Raw genomic sequence first — 20,562 nt, forward strand, 5'->3', positions numbered from 1 at the left:
AGTGTTTCGAGTGTTTTTAGGATTTCACAATGCAGTGGTTAAGGTCATACTAGTATTACTGTTTCTACGGGTTGCTACACGTGACTGGTCATCATACTGAACCAGGAGTTGTGGTATCTCACTGATTGACAAAACTCATTGATTTTTTTTTATTGTGAGTGTCTGAAGTGATCAAATGTGACATCTACCTATACATCTCTAACAATGTATCTACAACACATGTGGGTCGTGGCACAACAAAATACAGGGGAACCCATTAAAATCAGATTATAATCAGTGATGCTGTCTACTGTTTCTTGTTCCATTTATGACATACTGACACAAAGTTCAAATGATCTGCAAGTTGCAACAGTCCTGTTGTAGCATCTACTGTAGACAGACTTTAACTGTTTCAGCACAGCATGGCATGACACGATATGGCAACTGTTGTGTCTGGTGTAGACACGGTGTAAATGTTGTTAGTGTGAGGCTATGTGGAGTCTAGGGTGTTCTGAGTGTTTTGTGTTGCTATATGGTGACTAGGGTGCTTAAAGCATGTTGCTCTCAAGCGCCGGCAGGGGTGCCGGGAGTATGGCTCTGCGACGCAGCGTCTCGTTCCTTCAAGGAACTAGGGTTACATACGTAACCTTGAGACGTTCCTTTTCAGGAACTCGAGCTGCGTCGAAACGCTTTTGGGGAACGATGTGCCCACGCTGCCAGACTTCCAAATCCCTGCCTAGTGTGTAGTCAAAAGAGCACAGCTAAGACGAGAGAACAGAAGAGCCCGGCGTGGCTCGCATGTCAAGATCGTAAAATCGGACAAATGTGGAGGGCGTGGACCACCCCGCAGCGTTGCAGATGTCCAAGAGGGACACACCTGCTGAGAAGGCCTTGGAGGCCGCCATTCCCCGAGTAGAGTGAGCCTTGGCCCCCAAAGGAGGGGGAAGACCAGAGGACTCATAGGAGACGTTGATAGCCTCGACTATCCAACGACTAAGGGTCTGCTTGGTGGCAGGAGAACCCTTGTTAGAAGGACCGTAGCAAACAAGCAATTGGTCTGATTTTCTCCACAGGGCAGCTCTGTGGACGTATGCGTCCAGTGCTCGCAATGGACACATACAGTTTAGCTTCTCTTGGTCTGGCTCCCGAAAGGAAGGAGGACAGAAGGCCTGCAGTACGATAGGTTGTGGTGTAACAGAGGGAACCTTCGGAACATAACCCGCTCGAGGGTATAAGAATGCTTTGGCCATACCAGGGGCAAAGTCTAAGTAAGTAGGGGCCACCGAAAGGGCCTGAAGATCTCCAACTCTCTTTAGTGAGGTGATTGCCAGTAACAGGGCAGTTTTAAGTGTCAGATGTCTATCTGAGATATCTTGTATTGGCTCGAATGGAGCTTTACAAAGAGCCTCTAGAACCACAACCAAATCCCAGGGGGGAACACGGGATCGTACTGGAGGTCTCAGCCTCAGCGCACCGCGGAGGAAACGTGTAACTAGGGGGTGTCTACCCACTGACTGACCATTGAAAGGGACATGGAAAGCAGCTATGGCCGCCACGTAAACCTTTAAGGTGGAGTGGGATAACCCCGCAGATAGCCTGGCTTGTAAAAACTCAACATTGCTATGTCTCCTGAGTCGCAAAGAGGTCCACCTGGGCTGTGCCAAATACTCTCCATATCTGCTTCACCACCATCCATTCCCCGGGCCTCGGCCCCTGTCTCGACAGTATGTCTGCTCCCAAATTCAATCTCCCAGGAATATACACTGCTCTGATCGAGAGGAGTTTGCCCTGGGACCACAGAAGGATCTGGCGTGCAAGCTTGTACAAGGGGCGTGAACGCAGACCCCCCTGGTGATTGATATAAGAGACCACTGATGTGTTGTCGGTGCGCACCAACACATGGTGACCTCTCAGGTCTGGGAGGAAATATTTCAATGCTCGATAGACCGCTAGTATCTCTAGGCAATTGATGTGCCATGTTAGATGGCGACCACTCCACAGACCGCGGGCAGGGTGGCCACTCATGACCGCACCCCAACCGGTGAGGGACGCATCTGTCGCTAGCGTTACACGGCGACAAGGAACTCCCAGCACCGGGCCCTGATTCAAGAACCAAGGTTTCCTCCACATGTCTAAGGCACGAAGGCACCGCCGCGTGACCTTGATAACTCGAAGTGGATTTCCCCTCGGGGAAAAGCCCTTGGACTTGTGCCACCACTGTAGGGGTCTCATGTGCAGCAGGCCAAAAGGTATCACGTTGGACGCAGCTTCCATCAGCCCTAACAATCTCTGAAATTGTTTGACAGTGAGTGACTGGCCTTCTTTGACTCTCTCGACTGATGTGAGGATCGACTCGATCCGAGCAGGAGACAAGCGTGCCTGCATCGTGGTCGAATTCCACACTACGCCTAGATAGGTTGTTCTCTGAACTGGAGAAAGTACACTCTTCTTGGCGTTTAGTCTCAAACCCAGCTCCCCCATGTGTGCGAGAACGACATCTCGATGTCGAGCCGCCATCTGCTCTGATTGAGCTAGGATCAACCAATCGTCGATATAATTTAAGATGCGGATGCCCTGCATACGGAGGGATACCAGAGCCGCATCCATACATTTCGTGAACGTGCGGGGTGAGAGTGCGAGGCCAAAGGGAAGTACTCGATATTGATAAGCTTTGCCCCCGAAAGCTAACCTCAGAAACTTCCTGTGTTGTGGAAGGATGGATATGTGGAAGTATGCGTCTTTGAGATCTATTGTGACAAACCACTCCTCGGATCTGATTTGAGCTACAACCTGGTTAACAGTGAGCATTTTGAACTTCAGTGACATAACTGAGCGGTTCAGGAGACGTAAGTCTAAGATCGGACGCAACCCCCCATCCTTCTTTGGAACTATGAAATACAAGCTGTAAAATCCGGATTCCCTGTCTAGAGGAGAGACCACCTCGATGGCCTCCTTCCTTAATAGGGTATTCACTTCTTGTTCCATAACCAGAGCCTGCTGGGGGCCGACCACAGTCGGTGTAACCCCGTTGAACTTCGGTGGTGGATGACCGAACTGAATGCAATAGCCTCTTTCTATTGTACGCAGGACCCATTGAGATACATTTGGCAGTAGCTTCCACGCTGCTAAATAATCTACTAAGGGAATCAGTCTCTCGAGACTGACCTCTGGCGTAAGAGGCCCCCGAAGGGGCGGCGAGCATCCCAGCTCCGCTACGCTCACGGGCGGAAGTAACTGGGGGTGGCGCTCGCTGGAGGCCGCTGCGCCCTGAAGCTCTGGCAGGGTTGGCAGACCGACCTCCTGAGGGTACTGAGGTGAGACGGGCACCGTAGAATGAGGTGAACCGCGCTCTACCCCAGCAGGGGCTACCCTCTGGATCCTGGCGTCAGGATCTTTTCGTCTAGGACTTCCGGGCTTCGATGACAGATCTTAAATCGGTTTTTGCCCTAGAAGCCCCCGACTCTGCTTTTGCGCTTCCCGGTGTGAGGAGCCGGTATGTGGCGTGGTCATCTCCCGCCCAGATGCACCATGAGAGCGACGAGGGAGGAAACTCTGGAACGCCGCCGCCTGCTTGTGTGCCTCCTGGAACCTGTCGACGACAGTATTAACTGTGTCGCCGAACAGGCCCGAGGCTTGAAGCGGGGCTTCCAGGAGGCAGACCCTGTCTCGTTCTTTAATTTCTGACAGGGTCAGCCACAAATGCCTCTCCGCGGCCACTAAGGCTGGCATAGACCGCCCAATTGCGCGAGCAGTCTACTTAGTGGCGCGGAGGGAGAGATCAGCGGTCTTTCTGAGTTCTTCAATATCTTCAGACTTAATCCCCTCCCCCTCATCGACATCTCTCAGCAGGTCAGCCTGATAAGCTTGCAGGACTGCCATAGTATGAACGCCACAGCCTGACCTGCTGCCACATAACCTTTGCCCACTAGCGATGATGTAACTCGAAGCGGCTTAGTGGGCAATGTCGGAGCCTTTAGAGACGAGGCCGAACCGGGTGACAGATAGCCCGCGAGCGTCTGTTCGACCCGTGGCATCGCTCTATAACCATGCACTCCCAGCTCCATCACGTTGCCATAATATAGTGAATCAGGGCCAAAGAGGCGGGTCGAATACGGGTGATTCCACGATCTCGATAACTCATCATGGAGATCGGGAAAATACGGAAGGCTCCGACGTGGAGGTGGTTGCTTCGGCCGCAGAAAGCGTTTGTCTAATTTGCTTCTCTGCGGCTCAGTCTGTTTCTCAGCAGGCCAGTCGATTTTTAATTTATCTACTGCACGCGTGACCACCTCCAAAAGCTCCTCATACTGGGGCGACAGGGGTGGCGAATCCCCAGCAACAGTCTCCACATCGACCTCCTCGGAGGACGAGAGGTGAAGAGCTGATCCCTCACCCTGGGGGGAAGAAACCGACGAGCGTGCTTCCGAACCCAGGGTTTGGGCGCTGGATCTGGAAGATGAGGAAGGAGATAAGGACTGGCCCGTCTCCATTCCTTCTGACAGATCCACCTGCGAACCCCACGAGTGCAGCAGCCGCTCTGCCTCGGCAGAAGCGGGGCCAGCACCGCGAGGAACGCTGGTGAAGGCTCCCTCCTCGAAGAGAGCCCAGGCAAGCCACGCACAGCCTGTGTGTATCCCCGCTCTAAATGTAGCGAGGGCAGGGAGGAACACACAATCTGTAACGTGGCTTGGAATCGCCCTTCAAATGTTTGGTCTTTTGCTTTTGCTTAGGCATATTGAGCTGTTTTAGCGATCTTTTTTAAGCTAAGGGACAGACAACAATAAATAGGACCAACAGGACAGACTTTTGACATGCACACACAGAGCGCTTGCTGACAGATTCGAAGCTGAAGCCAGCTGCACGGCACGTGCTTTTATAGCTTCCTGGTCGCTACGTCACCCCGCCCGTGACGTCACGCCTTTCCGATGGACTGATTGCACACGATATTCAGAGTCGGTCTCGTCAGGGACGTTCCCCAAAAGCGTTTCGACGCAGCTCGAGTTCCTGAAAAGGAACCAAGGTTAATTTGTGGTAACCATAAGTTTTTGGTTTTATTTGGTTTATTTAGGGCATGTGTTGTTTACAATATTTAGCATGTTGCTATGCGGTTGCTGGGGCATTCATGTTGGTTCTTGCACTCCAAAACATCTAGAAAACAACAAAACAACAGGCTTTAGGTAAATCAAGATTTTAAAAGTAAAACTTATTTTAACTTGACACATAATCTTCATAGCGCAAGATGCTAAAAACTTGAGACAAGTCACCAAGACATCAATCTATCCATATTTAATGGCACAAAATAAAAACTAATTGTTGTTTTTATTATAAAAAAATTATAAAAATGAATGTTATTGATCTTATTGTAAAGGAATTTTCCATGCATGTTTTTTTTTTTTTTTGTTTACGTAATTTTGAATTGAAACTCGATCATCCACAATACAGTATATCGAAGAATAAAAGTAATTTTGCCATTTCCATCAAATTGTGACTGAAAAAAAATGCAGACAAATTCAAGAACGTGTCCTATGTGAACGGCCCCTTATAGCAAGCAACACTAATGAGAGTATGTTGGGAATTATAGAGTAAGGATGTAGAGGAAATGGCTTCTTGGGAAATAAGTGCACATCTTTCTCCTTCTCTCTCACAAAGCCGTTAGCATGCTGCCAGCACCTTACCAGCACGTGTAAGACAGGCAGCTGAAGCTACATGTGTGTGTTTACGTGTGTGTTCATTAATCATGCCAGCCCCCATCCCCACGGAGAGACTCCAGACAGGACCGAGTCAGTGACAAGTGATGCGGAGATGCCTGCAGTGTTGTTCCCTGTTAATCTCCTCCAGGCAGCCACGGAGGCAGAGAAAACAGCTTTGTGTGAATCGTAAAGGCAGGGTGTTTTCCACCCCCCACTACCACCCTGCCCAGTGCTCACTGCCAAGAAACCAACAAGGTGGGGTATTTTAGGGACAACGGTGCTCTAGCCCCAAGCCTCACTGTTGGGATGCAGGAAGTGGTTGGGCTAAGAGAGGATTAAAGAGAGACTGAGCCGATCCTGATCAGTGGTTATCCCTCTGCTCCGGGAGAAAGTGCACAGGCTTAACATGCTCTGATGTATGGGGTCATGAGACTACTGAAAACAGAGTCTGTGTGTTGTTTTGGGATCAAAAACAGCCAAATGGCCAGAGATGTCGTTTAGCAGTTTAATGTTGAAATTGTTTGCTAGCAATATTACTTAAAGCTTATGTGCATTGTTCCAGAAATATGAGCAGAATGAGCAGAAATGTAATTTATAAACTTAGATTAAAAAGATACAGAAAAAAAAAACAAAGTTGTAAGTAGGACTTGTAAATGATAATGCAAGGAGAAAAATTCAGTTAATAAGTCAAGTGAACATGGCCAAACATCAGCTGATTAATAATATCAATCTGATTGATATCACTTATAAGAATAAATTCTTGCTTTTTAAATTTCATGAACGAATTGATTATTTTCACAGTTCAAATGTTTGGTTAGTTTTTAGGGGTCTCTTCTGCTCACCAGTGCTGCATTTGTTTGATCAACAGATAATAGAAAACAGTATTGGGAAATTGTGTTACAATTCAAAAATGCTGTGTTCCATTTTAATATATTTCAAAATGTTATTTATTTATGTGATGGCAAAGCTGAATCTTTAGCAGTTTTCAGTGTCTCATGATTCTTCAGAAATCATTCTTATTAAAATGTTGAAAACAATAGTTGATAAATTTTTTTAGGGAAACAGAAAAAAAAAATCATACAAGGTTTGGAATGACACAAGGATGAGTAAATAATGATATTACTTAAATATGTCCAGAGATGTGGTACATTATTCATTTAATAATTTAGGTAAAAGAATAAAAAAGTAAACTGAAAAAAACCCCTAATATTATGCATTTTAGCATGTCTGGAGAGCCTTGCTGCTAATGACACCTTTCCAGACAACAGAACACACTTATAGACAATATAAAGATTGCTCTAAAAGACTAAAAGCGCAGTAAAAGTGAAGCTACACATCATGTCATGCTCCCCACCACACCCATATGCTTGAAATCCATTTCGATAGACTAATCAATGAAGAAAGCCCACTCGCTCAGTCACAGGTAACCTTAATGTCAACCACAGTGAGGAATGGCACACACAACTCTCCAAACAACAAAACACTTATCTGTCTCCATGTTTAATCAGCCGGGGCCTCTGTTCATGGGACCCACCCAGTGACAGACCCTCTCACTCCAACAAAGTCACCATAGAGATCAGAAGACAAAACCAACCTGGAAAAGGCACGCTGGGGTAGAGCAGAAACTGCAGGTTGTGCTGACTCATGCTCTCCTGAGAAATGGCACAAACCGTGGGGAGCTCTGGTGGCAAAGGAGGCAGGGAAGGAGGAGAGGAGACTGAGGATTTTGAAGGAGTCGCAGAGGGTCTGAGTCACAGAGCAGGAGAAAAGTAGGGCAGCGTTAACTCATGGCTGGCTCCGCTTTCCCGATTCTGACACAATGCTCTTTTCAGCATGTGTGAAAGCCTGGGCTTTCTTCTCCTTCAGAACCCAGGGCATTGTAGACACATAACAAACAGCCCAGAACAGCAGGTGGTGGGTGGTTTAAATGAACTGAAGTGTTGTTCTTTGGGTGGGTTTGCGGATGCTGTGCGCTAATGACCCTGGATGTTACATGCGGAAAATCATATATGTCAAACCCCTGCGCAGCACAACTGAGCTGATGGAAAGGAGAAAGTGTGTCAGTGTTCCTATTGTTAACTAAAACAATTACTAAACTAAACTATTGAACTATTTTCCTTAACTGAAATAAAATATATATATATAAAAAAAACACTTCTCAAAACTTAGAAATGTTGCATCAGCAGCTAACTGAAAAAAATAAAAGTAGAAGTACTAAAATTTCTAAAACTAAATTAAAATAAATCTAAATAGAAATATTAAAAACAAAAAATAATAAAAATGACAAGCACATCAAATGACTAAAAGTGAAAAATTAAATGTAAAAATAAAAGGTAACTCAAAATATTAATACAATTAGTGCATAAACAATACTAAAATATTTTTTCTTAATTGAAATTAAATAAAAATAAAATAAAATATACATGTTAGATTGAAAACCTTAACTTAAAAAAATTTGAATAAAAAAATTAAATTATCCCTGAATAAAACTTAATTTCTAAAACTAATACTTAAATAAATAGAAATATAAGGAAACAAAAACAAATAAAAATGACGAGCATAAAAAATTACTAAAACTAAAATCAAACTGAAAATATAAAAATAAAAGCTCATTCAAAGTATTCATAAATACTATAATAGTATAGATTGTATGTTTATTCACCAGATATGTATGCATTATCTGCTCTGAACAAACGTAAACAGGGCAAGGCTTGCCATGGCTCTCACTTGTGATTTCGCAGTGGTACGCTTACAATTCAAAAATTTCCACTGGATAATGGATGCTCAAACAATAAAAACATTGAAAAATTCAAATATAAAATCCCAATAAGCCTTTTGGTTGGACTTAATCTGGTCCACACAACACACGGTATATGAAAGACATGCACTATGTTTTGCCATTGCAAAGCATTAGCATATTTTGAAGCAAAATTTGAATAATCCTCTCTGCTTGACACCCCCACAAAGGCCTCTTTGTTTTGGAAGCCCTTGAGAGTGAATAAGTGAGTGGAATATTCCAAAAACCTCCTTAATGTACAAAAATAGCACAATACTATGCCTTCAGTGGGACATGCTTCAGATATGTCGCTGACACCTTGAACGCTGCACTGCTTATGGCTAAAAGGCAAAATCCAACATGTCCAGGAAAAACATATTTTGGTAGGTTACAGTGAAGTTTCATGAGTGTCAATCTGTTAGTCTGAAAATTATGGAAGCATGTTTCTGCCTCAGAGTGAAAAATGTAAAAATTAAAAATCACAATTTACAAGTAACAATTTGATATATATATTTATATATTAGGGGTGTAACGGTACGTGTATTCGTAACGGACCGTTTCGTGGCGTTTCTGCTGTGTGTCAGTTGCGTGACGGCTACTTCGTGTTTTCTGTGTCTTTACACACCAGAATCGTGCCTGACTACTGTAGGTGGCAGAGGGAGGCCGCCGACAGACCAGGATCTTGTCTTCATGACAACAATATCTATACTTCATGTTGAGCATAAATATAAAGCCTACTGATAAAGGACACCGTCAACAGTATTGACGGCAAAATAGACTATGTTGGACAGGTGCAATATGCCAGTGTGTCACCGGCCTAAGGTTTTCAAAAGGCATCACGTGAGTGTGAACATCACTACAACTAGGAAAAAAAACGATTGTAATTCAAACGCAGCTCCCGTCGGCATTTAAACAGACCTTTGCTCTTAATTCGATCGGTCCAACGCAATAACGAAATCTGAGCAGGTCTAAAAACTGAAACTGTTCATGCTGCACTTTACACCTGGGAAAAGTTATATATATTTTTTAAATATGAGCAGGCCTACAAGCTGGGATTGGTAATGCTGCACTGTAATCATAGTTATTTATTTATTTTTTACATAATATTTTATTATATGATATTGGTTTGAGACTGAGAGTATTTTATTTAGTGGAGAACTTTGCAGCAGTATTTTATTATTCTTATTCTTTTTTAATATATATTTTATTAAAAAGTATTTAAAAAAAAGTATAAACAAATTGTTAAAAAAAGTTTATAGTAATAAACAACCTGCAGTTTAATGTTTGCAATGTTTGCAAGTACATTTGCAAATGAGAGTTAAAAAAAATAGTAAATGTGCATAAATGATGCATAAAATCATAATTAAGAAATAAAGTTGCAACTGTAAAACAACAACTACCTTGTTATTTTTTTTCTCTGAAAACAAAATTGACTGCCATAGGAAATAATTTCTTTCTTGTTTCAACAAGCTTTAAAAATATTCTAAATATTTTAAAATAATTACTGTTTTGAACTTTCTATTTATCAAAAAATTCTTTCAAATTTGTTATCACATATTCCACAAAATATAAGGCATCACACACATTTATAACATTGATAATAATGCATGCTGGAATGATTTCTGAAGGATCATATGACGCGAGAGAGAGCGTACAGCACTAATGACTTCGGTCTTCTCAGATAGAAAGCCTGTGCAGATGATGGTTTCAGAATTGTTATCAGTAAGGTAATGGGAGAGATTGCCAGATAAAGAGCCAATGCAAGTCACCTGAGGTCTGCCACATAACAGACAAACAACGTCTGTGTCAATATCACCCATTTAGGGGAAGATGAGTTTTATCCCTCAGTCTGCGATTTTTTATGAGAGCACAGCTCACTGAATAACAGCACAAGAGCCTCAATACTAAAAGAAATCAATGTCTAGCTTTGAACGAATCGAAAGCCCTGGAAGAGTTCATTTCTGCATATCAACATTTACCTCCAAATTCAAGTGACAGCCTTGTGAGGTCAATGAGAAAACAGTGAATAAATTATGTCTTCCAACTGTGGCTCTTATGAATTGCATTAGAATTTCAACCTTTTATTATTCTTGCTGCTAAAGTTGTGGAGAGGTCAAGTGTAGAAGCAAGTGGAAGCTTTTGTTCATGACATTCATTCTCACTCTCTTTCAGTTTTCTCTTCTGGTTCTGTCGGTAACGTGAACAGGTCTTTAATCCTAATCCTGTTGCACATGCATCCATCAGTGGCTCAAAGGACGGCCAATAAGAAGTGAGAGCCGAGTGCCAAGAACACTTCTCTGGCAGCAGCAGCTGAATGAGACAACAGCAGTCAGAAAGACTGAGATGTCTGGTAGACGTCTTGATGCCAGAACACCAGATATCCTTTGCCAGAACTCACCGCCAAGGTTTAATTTGAGTAAGGACATGAGGTTGATTTATCTCCAGAATCCTTCAGGAAATAACCAAGATGATGGACACGTTTTGGCTGAATGAGAACAATTATGTAAAGGTCAGTCTTAAAAGATTAGTTCACTTCTGACATCATTCGCTCATTCCTAATATCTTATTTTGGGCTCCAGGTTTAGAAAGACATGAGGATGTTTCAACAGTTTTCATCAATACAATCAAAGTCACGGGGGGGGGGGGGGGGGGGGGCAAAACAATACTGAACATAATGAAATTCATTGTATGGACATTTTTCAAAATATCTTTCATTTTATATTGTTTTTTATATTTTTTGTCAATCTGAGTAAGGACACAAGTTTATTTTTCAGAATTCTTGAGGAAATAAGATGATGGTAATGATTTGACTGTATGAAAACCATAATTTAAAGGTTGAGCTTAAAGGAATATTTCACTCAGAAATGAAAATTCATAATTTATTTACCTTCATGTGGTTCCAAACCTGTATGAGTTTTTGTGTGTGTGTGTGTGTGTGTGTGTGTGTGTGTGTGTGTGTGTGTGGAGCACAAAATAACATATTTTGTCAATAAAACCCCAAAGGGAGCCAAAAACAATAATGAACCCAACTGACTTTCAACGTATAGACACGCATTGATACATTTTTCAAAATATCTTTTATTTCATATCATCTTTTATATTTTTTGGTTTAACAGTTTTGAATAACATGGTGAACAGATGTTTGTTTTTTGTGTTTTTTTTTAAAGATTTAATTTAAATGACTGTTTTCATTCAACCAAAATGTGACCATCATCATTTTGGTAATTTCCTGAAGGATTGTGGAGGCAAAATAACTGAAAAAATGTCTTTATTATTTTTTGTCTGAACTGTCCCTTCAAGAGCAGATGAGTCTTTGCTGGCCCAGTATCCCTACAACAGTGTAGTTTGCCGATCAGTAACCTCGTGAAGCATGTAAGAACAAATGACTTCATACCAGATCCAGAGCTTCGGCGGAGCACTGTACTGATGACCTCACCGCAGCGCTCTCCAGCACACCCTCATTCAATTACCCACAGTCCTACGCTGGCCTGACAAACCAGAATACAGGCCAGCTATCATTCTCACTCAGCTAAACAGAGTGAATGCAGAAAAGCAGAGAAATTGCCTCTTTTCATTTAAGAACTTGTAAAACAAGACGTTTATAAGTGTAACTGATGTATGAGGCCTATAGCAGATTAAAGGGGCTCTGCTGAATGGAAGACTTCTTAGTCATGACTGCCAACATGATAAAAGAGAAGATTACACCACAACCACACAATCATATCATAGCTTCAGTGTAAACAAGTCAGCAACCTCCAATGCAGCTACGCCACATGACCCCAGAAACAAATATCACTCTAATGTTGGATTTTCAAAATGAACTTTAAAAAAGATTATGGAGTGAACACATTAGGGACACACTGATATTTAAATTCTGGTCAATATTTATAAGCTGATATTATTAGTTATTTTCCATTTCATGGCTGACAACTGATAAATGGTCAATATTAAAATTAAATACGATTTTGTGAAAAAAAAAACAAAAAAAAACTGAAAACAATCATTTTAAATGCATTTTGTAAGTGAATTCGGGCATCACAACCTTAAAATTTACAGTTTGAAACATGGACATTTATTGGAAGATTTGCTAAAGATTACATTACTATTATAAAATTATTATTTAACAACAACCATAATAATAATAATAACAATAAATATAAATGCAAATATTACATTAAATTATTATTATGTAATTATTAGTGATTTAAAAAAACATGCATGCACAATTAAATATCCAGTTTAATTTTAGCATGTATACCGTATCCACTGATTTATTATAAAAATCTCTAATTGATAACATTATAATATGAAAATACTGTGAATGTCTAGAATGAACAGAATTATAAGATAGAATGCTGATTTAGAGTAAAAAGATAGACTTAATTTTGCAAACAAGAAATTTGAGTACCCTGTACAAAAAAAGAATAATAAAGTCATAAATCCAAGATTACTGAAGCATGTTCTACAAGAAAATACTCCTTCAGTCTTTCTACTACAAAAATGTATATTTATTTCAATTTGTTACTTTCCATTTTTGTAATTAATTGTGAAATTTACTTAGATAGTATGCCTTTTTTTCCAGTATAGACTGAAATAAACCCTCACCAATAAATGCTTAAACTACAGTTCAATAAAAGCTTTAATGTAGAAACTCGTGCAACAGCACAGCATCACATCCTACACAAGAGCAAGGAGAACTTCAGATGGCTTTCTCTAGCGCTGTGATGTCAAATGAGGTTCCTTAATGCAAGAGATTAATGGTGTTTGACAGAACAGTGACACTCACTTCTATTCATCCTGGAACAAGGAAATCCCTTACTAACCACCCAAACTCCTCTCTTCTTTCCCTCTTTTATCATCAACCCTCACCCAAAAGCCTTGAAGCACCAGCCAGCATACACACACATGACTACAGAATACAGATCGCAATCAGGATGGCAGAACAACAAAAACACCCCAACACACATCCTCGTCCTCTAGCTTGTCGTAAAGCTCTTTAGTTTCATTTTCACTGGATAATAGTCTGCTGTAATAAAGACGTAAGAGATGATTCTCTGCATTGTTTCGTTCAAAACGAACAAGTCTGATGGAAGACAACATCAAACACCTTCAATCTCAGGAATGACAAATATGCTTCACCTAAACACTATAAGTATCTGAAAAACATGACATTTGAGAGATGCCCTTCTAGAAACACATGCTTCGGGAGCATCTCAGTGGAAGAAAACTGTCAACTACTATTAAATCCTTTCAAAATGATCTATCACAGCCAAGAGGATTTAAAAACTTTCTCAAAGTTGAGGGACTGAAGAAGGTCATAAAGGTTAAGTGCAGCACCTGAGGTACAGCTGAGGCAACATGTTTACCTGAACATGTAGATCATAAGATGGACAAGCTCTCAGACTAAAGACAGAAAACATGATGAGTTTACCGTTGCAAAACTGCAGCAGTGAAGAGGTGTCATAGAGACTGCTGTAGCTGGAGAAGCCGTCCTCCATTCTCTTCTTCTCTTCTTCCCTTTCTCCGATAGCTTCCTGTTACTTTCGCTGGCTGGCCACTGCAGCTCTCTGTCCATTCAACATCCAGTCTTCTTCTAGGATCAGCCTGCCAGTGTCATTCACCATGACAACCCATTCACGCTCGCTAACTCAGACGTTGTCCTTGACTAGGACTCCAAAAAAAAGAAAGTGGAAATATTTTCTGAAGTTATAAAATGCTTGCCTTCTTGTGCACTTTTTTCCCCAGTTCTATCTGTGGTGTTTTCCTGTGTGAGATCTTCAGAAGAAGAAGAATCCAGTCCAGGGCTTGAGCTCTCAGAGGAGTGTGTGCTTGTGTTGGGAGTGTGTGAGTGTTTGTGTAATGTGTCGAGGACACTCCGCTGAGCTCGTCTGTGAGTCCCGGTCTGACAGGGAACGGACCAATCAGAGTGCAGGGGGTGGAGCCTCACTCAAAACATAAACCCTCCCTCTCCAGCTGACTGAGACTCAACTCTGACACTGTATGAAACAGTGCTGGAGAAATTAAGCAAGAAAAGATGACTTTGCTGCATTAGAGGTGTCCTAAAATAGAAACAAGTTGGTGTGAATCAATATTTAGAGTTGGTTAAAATCTGCAATTGATTAAGGGTATTTTTGTGTGTTTTTAAATGCTGATTCAGAATGTAGTTGTACTTAAACTGCACACTGGAGTAAAGAGGATTATGACTGTTTGTGGCTTAGGCTAAATATAAGCTTCCATGTTTCATGGAAGCAGGAAAGACACTGTACTGTGAAACACTTATATATATAAAAAAACATATCTACACTATCATTCAAAAGTTTGGGGTCAGTACGATTAAAAATAAATCTTATACTCAGCAAAGATGCATTTATTTTATTAAAAATACTGTAAAAATAGTAGTATTGTGAAATATTATACAGTTTAAAAGGTCTGTTATTTAAATTAATATTAAAATGTTTTTTTTCCCTGTGTTGGTAAAGCAGAATTTTCAGAATCATTACTCCAGTCTCTATTATTCTCTCTACATCTTTTATTATGCTGAAAACAAATCTTAATGTTCCTTGTTAACTGCGATTCTCGGATATATAGAAATATCACATTATTTTTGCAAAAAACTTTAACAAAATAAATGTCTATACTGTCACTTTTGATCAATTTAATACATGCTAAATTAAAATATTACAATGGGAAACAAAATCATACTGACCCTAAACTTTTGAGCAATAGTATATAAAATCATATACATATGCATATAAACTTATTTATATTTTGAACTACACAAGCTACTAACAAAAGGCATCGTTACATTGAAGTTATAGTAAAATATCTTTATATAATGATGTATTATTTTTGTTTGCAATCAGAGCATTATTTATGCTCACGAAAAAACGTACTAAATATGACTTAAATAGGTACATGAACACTTAAACAACCAATAAAGTTAAAAATAACCACAATTTATATAAGAAGGTGAAGTGATTAATTGTGACATTTGACAAAATGTTTCAACAAATGTAGCATAATAAATATTTTTTTTTCTAATCAGCTAATTTAAATGAATGACCTATTTAATCAAATTCACTCAAATTAATCACATTTCCAAGTGCTTCATATGAAGTAAGTAAATATTTTAGTAACACTTTATTTTAAGGTGTTCTTGTTACACATTAAATGTGCTATTATAATAACAATAAATTATGCATAATTACATGCAAGTAACCCTAAGTCAAACCCTAATCCCGACCCTCACCATATGTAGTTAATCAATATTACTCTGTACTCAAATGTACAATTACACTGTAACAAAGACACATTAAAATAAAGTGTAACCAATATTTTTGACAATTGTTCCAGTTCACTCAGCTGTAAATACAACGCTACATATATAGTGACATACTCTTGTGTTTTGTCATGCTACACCACATGTAATCACTGTTTTAAAAAGCCGCTGTCAAACTATTTGAAACTTTTTGTAAGTTACCCCAACACTGCAGACAGTAAAGTAATAAAATAGTGCTTCCCATATGAGGAGGAAGGTTTTTGGGAACTTTTCTACGTATGGGACACAGTACATTACCTTGATTTCTACTCTTTATTCCACAATTCAAACAAGCTTTTAGAGTAAAAATTAGAGCTAAACACTGACTATTCAACCCTTATCTGCCTTCAGACAGACAAAGCAGTCTGGACGACCATCAAAGAGAAACCAAGGTTGGCAGAAAGAGAATGAGAGTGTATCTCAGTTTTGACTGTGGGTCGTCACAGGGGAAAACCTCTTTAAATTATTAAAGAGACAGGCGCATAGAGTAGAATATGCATAAGAATTACGACGTGGCCTTTATTTACACATCTTCAAACAGACAAAACACAGTCAAATGAAAAAAAAATTGGATAGAAAAGCTGCAAGAGCCTCTTTAAAGATTATTCTCCTGACCCCATCCCCCAACCTCAAATGATGGCAAGTGGAAGAGAGCTGTGTTAAATTGGATTTCTGGGGTTTCTGTGTCCAATTTGACCATGGCTTTGCCTCAGAAGCCAAAAAAAAAGAAATGATCCGAGTGGTGGATGATGAGACATTTGCATGTCCCACTGGTGTCTCTCTTTCTCTCTCTTGTCCCAAGGCCAGCAGTGCTCCTTGAATCTGGCATTAGAGAGCCTATAGAGTTTATCCTTAGACCCCATAACAGTGCAGGCACTGCCACTTCTGTCTGTCCTGCTAAAGATCAAATCAAGGATTAGTCCCAGAAGGCAGTCATCCATTCAGTCTCTTCCTCTGAAATCATTAAAAAGGGACCTTTGATCATGTCAATTAATTGTTTTCATATTCAGTTTGCGATTTTAATGCCATTGCACTTGTAATACATAATATATGGGTTACTACATTACTACATAATGTAATTAAATACAGTCAATATTTAGCATGTTCATGAAGGATTTCTGGTTTAATTTTTATTTAGATACAAATTTAAGCAGTGCGTAACAATATAAAGTGCTCAAAAATGTTTTGTCTTGTCCTGAATCATGATGATAAGCCTTCAGTAATGGTTTACATTTATTAGCTGTCTGGTTTGAGAAATTTCAAGCTTCTGTCATTCACCTTTCTGTGTTAAAGTCATTTCTAACTCAAAGTGATTTTTTTTTATTATTCCTAAAAACTTTGCTTCATAGTACAGCAAACATGTTTTTATTCAAGTACAAAACAGTGTAAAATAAAATACAAAACAGTGCCTATAATAGTGATTTATATTCTGAGCTGTCGCAGCTTCTCTGTTACGGTGATCACATAAGATGTCAAATCATCAGATGCATCCATGCATCAGGCATTTTGTTGTAAAAAAGCTGATATATATATATTTGTGTGTGTGTGTGTGTGTGTGTGTACACAATTAACAGCAATAGTGAAAACATCAGCAATACAGAAAAAAATGTGAAACTGCAATTCTATTAATATTTTATGATTCTCAAATTTAGATTTTCTAAGATTCCATTTTTTTATTTTGAAATTCTATCAATTTGCTATAGAACAGCACAAGCACTTGATGATTTTTTGGCGTCGACTGCCTGCGTGTTAATCGAGGCAAATATAGTCCAGTGGTGGTGCTGTGAGATTAGAGAGAGTGCACAGACTCCTGGAGACAGACACCAGCTGGGGGAAGGGAGAGAGGCTAGGAGAAGCACTTCTTCATCTCTGTGTAAGTCTGGGGATCCCTCGGGTGGCAACAGTACAGTGCTACACCCTCCTATTGTTCTCCAATTATGTTGGCTGCACCTTTTTCTTTTAAACACATATGCACACACTTAAACAAACACAAAATGATACACACATATGCATCATAAAGGAGCTTCTTGGGGATTAGATATATTCGGCACCTGAAATAGTTCCAGTTTTTTTAAGGAAAATTATACACTATAATCTAAAGACTACATTAACATTCCTGCATGTCCACATATGCTTATATTCACAGTACTTTATAACTAAGGAAGTACTGCCTCTAAACTACAGTGAGTCAAGAAAAGTATACACAAACAAAGAAGAGTACAGTCTATCTACTGTATCCATCTGCTTCAGATAATTTTTTTATACTAAAAATAAAATAAATTTATTTAATTTTGAACAAATTTTATTTTGTTTTATTCATTTTTATTTAGTTTTTTTATGTTTCATTTTTGTTTTAATTAAAATTTTAACCAGAAAATAATTTGCATATTAACCTACAAATGCATAACTACAGTACACAGCCTTGAAGATCTACATACACAGGAACCACATTTCGTAGCATTTAGTTCAAGCAAGCTATTTGTTAAATAATATTACAATAATCTTATACAACAATCTGCCTACTGTACATGAAAAATAGCATTAATGTTAGCAATCAGATGACATTTTTTCTCCTCCACTAGAACTATAACTGCATTAAAGGCAGGGTAGGTAATACATGTATAAACAACTTTCTTCCAAATTTGTTTAAACTTTCTATATATATCAATGCATAATTAAAATGTAAGTACTCTGATAAAAAGAGTATAAAAATCGAGTGACTCTAGACCGTTTAATCTGTATTAAACACAGCTCATTATTTCCATTTCGGGACGAAACATAGGATTGGCTTAGGCGACTGTCTCTCTCTCGCAACCATGGCAACCACCCTTTTGCCACACATGACCTGCCCACTTGCGCGTGCACGTTTGATTTGAGGAATTCAACAGGCACGGATCCTAGGAATACCAAAACAATGGCAGAGAAACAGCAAGCAAATTTCACAGTACCAGCCTATGCAGTTAGTGAAGGCAAACCAGGCAAAAAAAGGAAGACAGTAACAGTACAAGAAAAGGCAATGAACAAAAAGTCTTTGGATAAACAAAGAAATAAAACGCGAGTTTATATCGGCGTGGCTTTCCAGCGATGGCGAGAACTGAGGGAACTCAAGGGGCTGAAAAGTGACTCCTTGATGGCTTTATTTCTGCTGGACAGGTAAATCTTTCTTTTTGTATTTTGATCATACATATTTTTTTCATGAAGCATGTGTCATTAGCACACGTAGCTGCGTAATATAGCTAACATAACATTACTTAGCGAGCCGTAGTAGAGGCTTTGGAAGGAGCCCAGAAGGGAGGGGGTGGAGTGAATGGAAATAATGAGCTGTCTTTAAAACAGTCGTGAGAGGTCTACAGTCACTCGATTTTTATACTTTCTTTTTCAGAGTACTTACATTTTAATTATGTATTGATATATAAATAAAGTTTAAACAAATTTGGAAAAAAGTTTTTTATACATTTTTTTTTACCTACCCTGCCTTTAATGGCATGTCACAAGCAATGTCAGGAGGTTGTGTTGATAATCTCAGGGTAATAGACCATGCCAGTGCCTGAGGTTTAGACTAAAATAGCATCTGCACCTTTCTTTGCTCCAATGCCTATTAGTGAATTAACATTCACATGAAGCGCAGACTCAACCAGCTCATTAAAATATCTTACATGTGCAAGCTTCTTATTATATAACAACTTATTATCATATATATTGTGAATGAATAATGACTCTTTATGAAGGGATGACATAATCCCTAGTGACACTGGAATCTCTGTACAGGTCAATTGAAAAACAAATGGTCTAATGAAGTTGACGCTTTCTAAATCTCTCTTTTCTTAGTGTTTGAAACAAAACCCTGAGCAGCTACTTTTGGATACTGGATAATCTCATGTTAGGTTAGCCATGTTTATTATGACTCTGTCACCACCTAGCAACAGCATCGCCCCACAGCCCTCACACAGTCATCAGTCTGAACATTTAACAGCCAAATTAGATATACTTCTGTCATTAAATATCATATCACGTGCAATAAAATTGCATGAAAAGTTGATTAATAATAACTTGCATTAATACTTCATTAACCAACAAACTATAATATATAACTGACCATTAGTTGGCTTGATTGACAGTGAAATGGCCATCAGCTAAACACTGGGGAAATGTCAGTATTTGTTTGAAATATTAAGGTACAAGATTATTGGTAATTTGAAAATTCAGCTTTGCAGTCAAAAGGACTTAAGGCTGTTAAGGTGCTTCCTTTAAAGGTGCCATCTGTCATATCTGGCAAAAAAATCAATCATACTCCACATTCCATACCAGATGGGGGCAGTATGTCTCAATAAAGTGAATTGGTCTACTCTAGAGTAACAAACGAGAAACGGCATAGTCTCTATGCTCTGCCCCTACCTTCACAACAACCCTAGAGCATAGCCGAAGCCTATAAGACAGCGGTTCTCAATTGCAGACCTTGCGCCCCACTGCTCTGCACATTTTGAACGTTTCTCTTAGAGCTTCAGACATTTGTTCTATTCGAACATAAGTGCCCTGCGAAGTGGTCATCACAGGATATTCAGCCATGATTCCAGTTCGAAGTGAACGTAGCTATATGTTCCAATCAAAGTGCATTGAAGTGTGCAAGACGTGAATTTAAATTGTATTGATTTACAGAGGTATATGATGTCACAGTTGTCCATGTTTAAAGACGCTGCACAGCACAAATCAGTGAATGAATGTTTCGATGTGAGGTAAACTTCAACAGATTTCCCCTGCTCAGAGAGTAGGGAGCAATGCACATTTGAAAAACAGTTCAT

General features: G+C 39.7%; 1 protein-coding gene across 6 annotated transcripts in view; it reads right to left on the minus strand.

Annotated features, from left to right (window-relative positions):
* LOC132112844 (echinoderm microtubule-associated protein-like 1) overlaps positions 1–20,562 on the minus strand; it is a 67,036-nt gene that overhangs the window by 37,478 nt on the left and 8,996 nt on the right. For 2 of the 6 annotated variants that reach the window (XM_059520541.1, XM_059520540.1), the window contains exon 1: positions 13,877–14,300. The exons of the other annotated variants lie outside the window; for them this stretch is intronic. In XM_059520541.1, coding sequence (XP_059376524.1) covers positions 13,877–13,943 — 67 coding nt within the window. In that variant the 5' untranslated portion in view covers positions 13,944–14,300. Of the gene's footprint in view, positions 1–13,876; positions 14,301–20,562 lie in introns of those variants that run through there. 6 annotated transcript variants of the gene reach the window in all.

This window comes from Carassius carassius, chromosome 32, assembly GCF_963082965.1.
Source record: "Carassius carassius chromosome 32, fCarCar2.1, whole genome shotgun sequence".
NCBI lineage: Eukaryota > Metazoa > Chordata > Actinopteri > Cypriniformes > Cyprinidae > Carassius > Carassius carassius.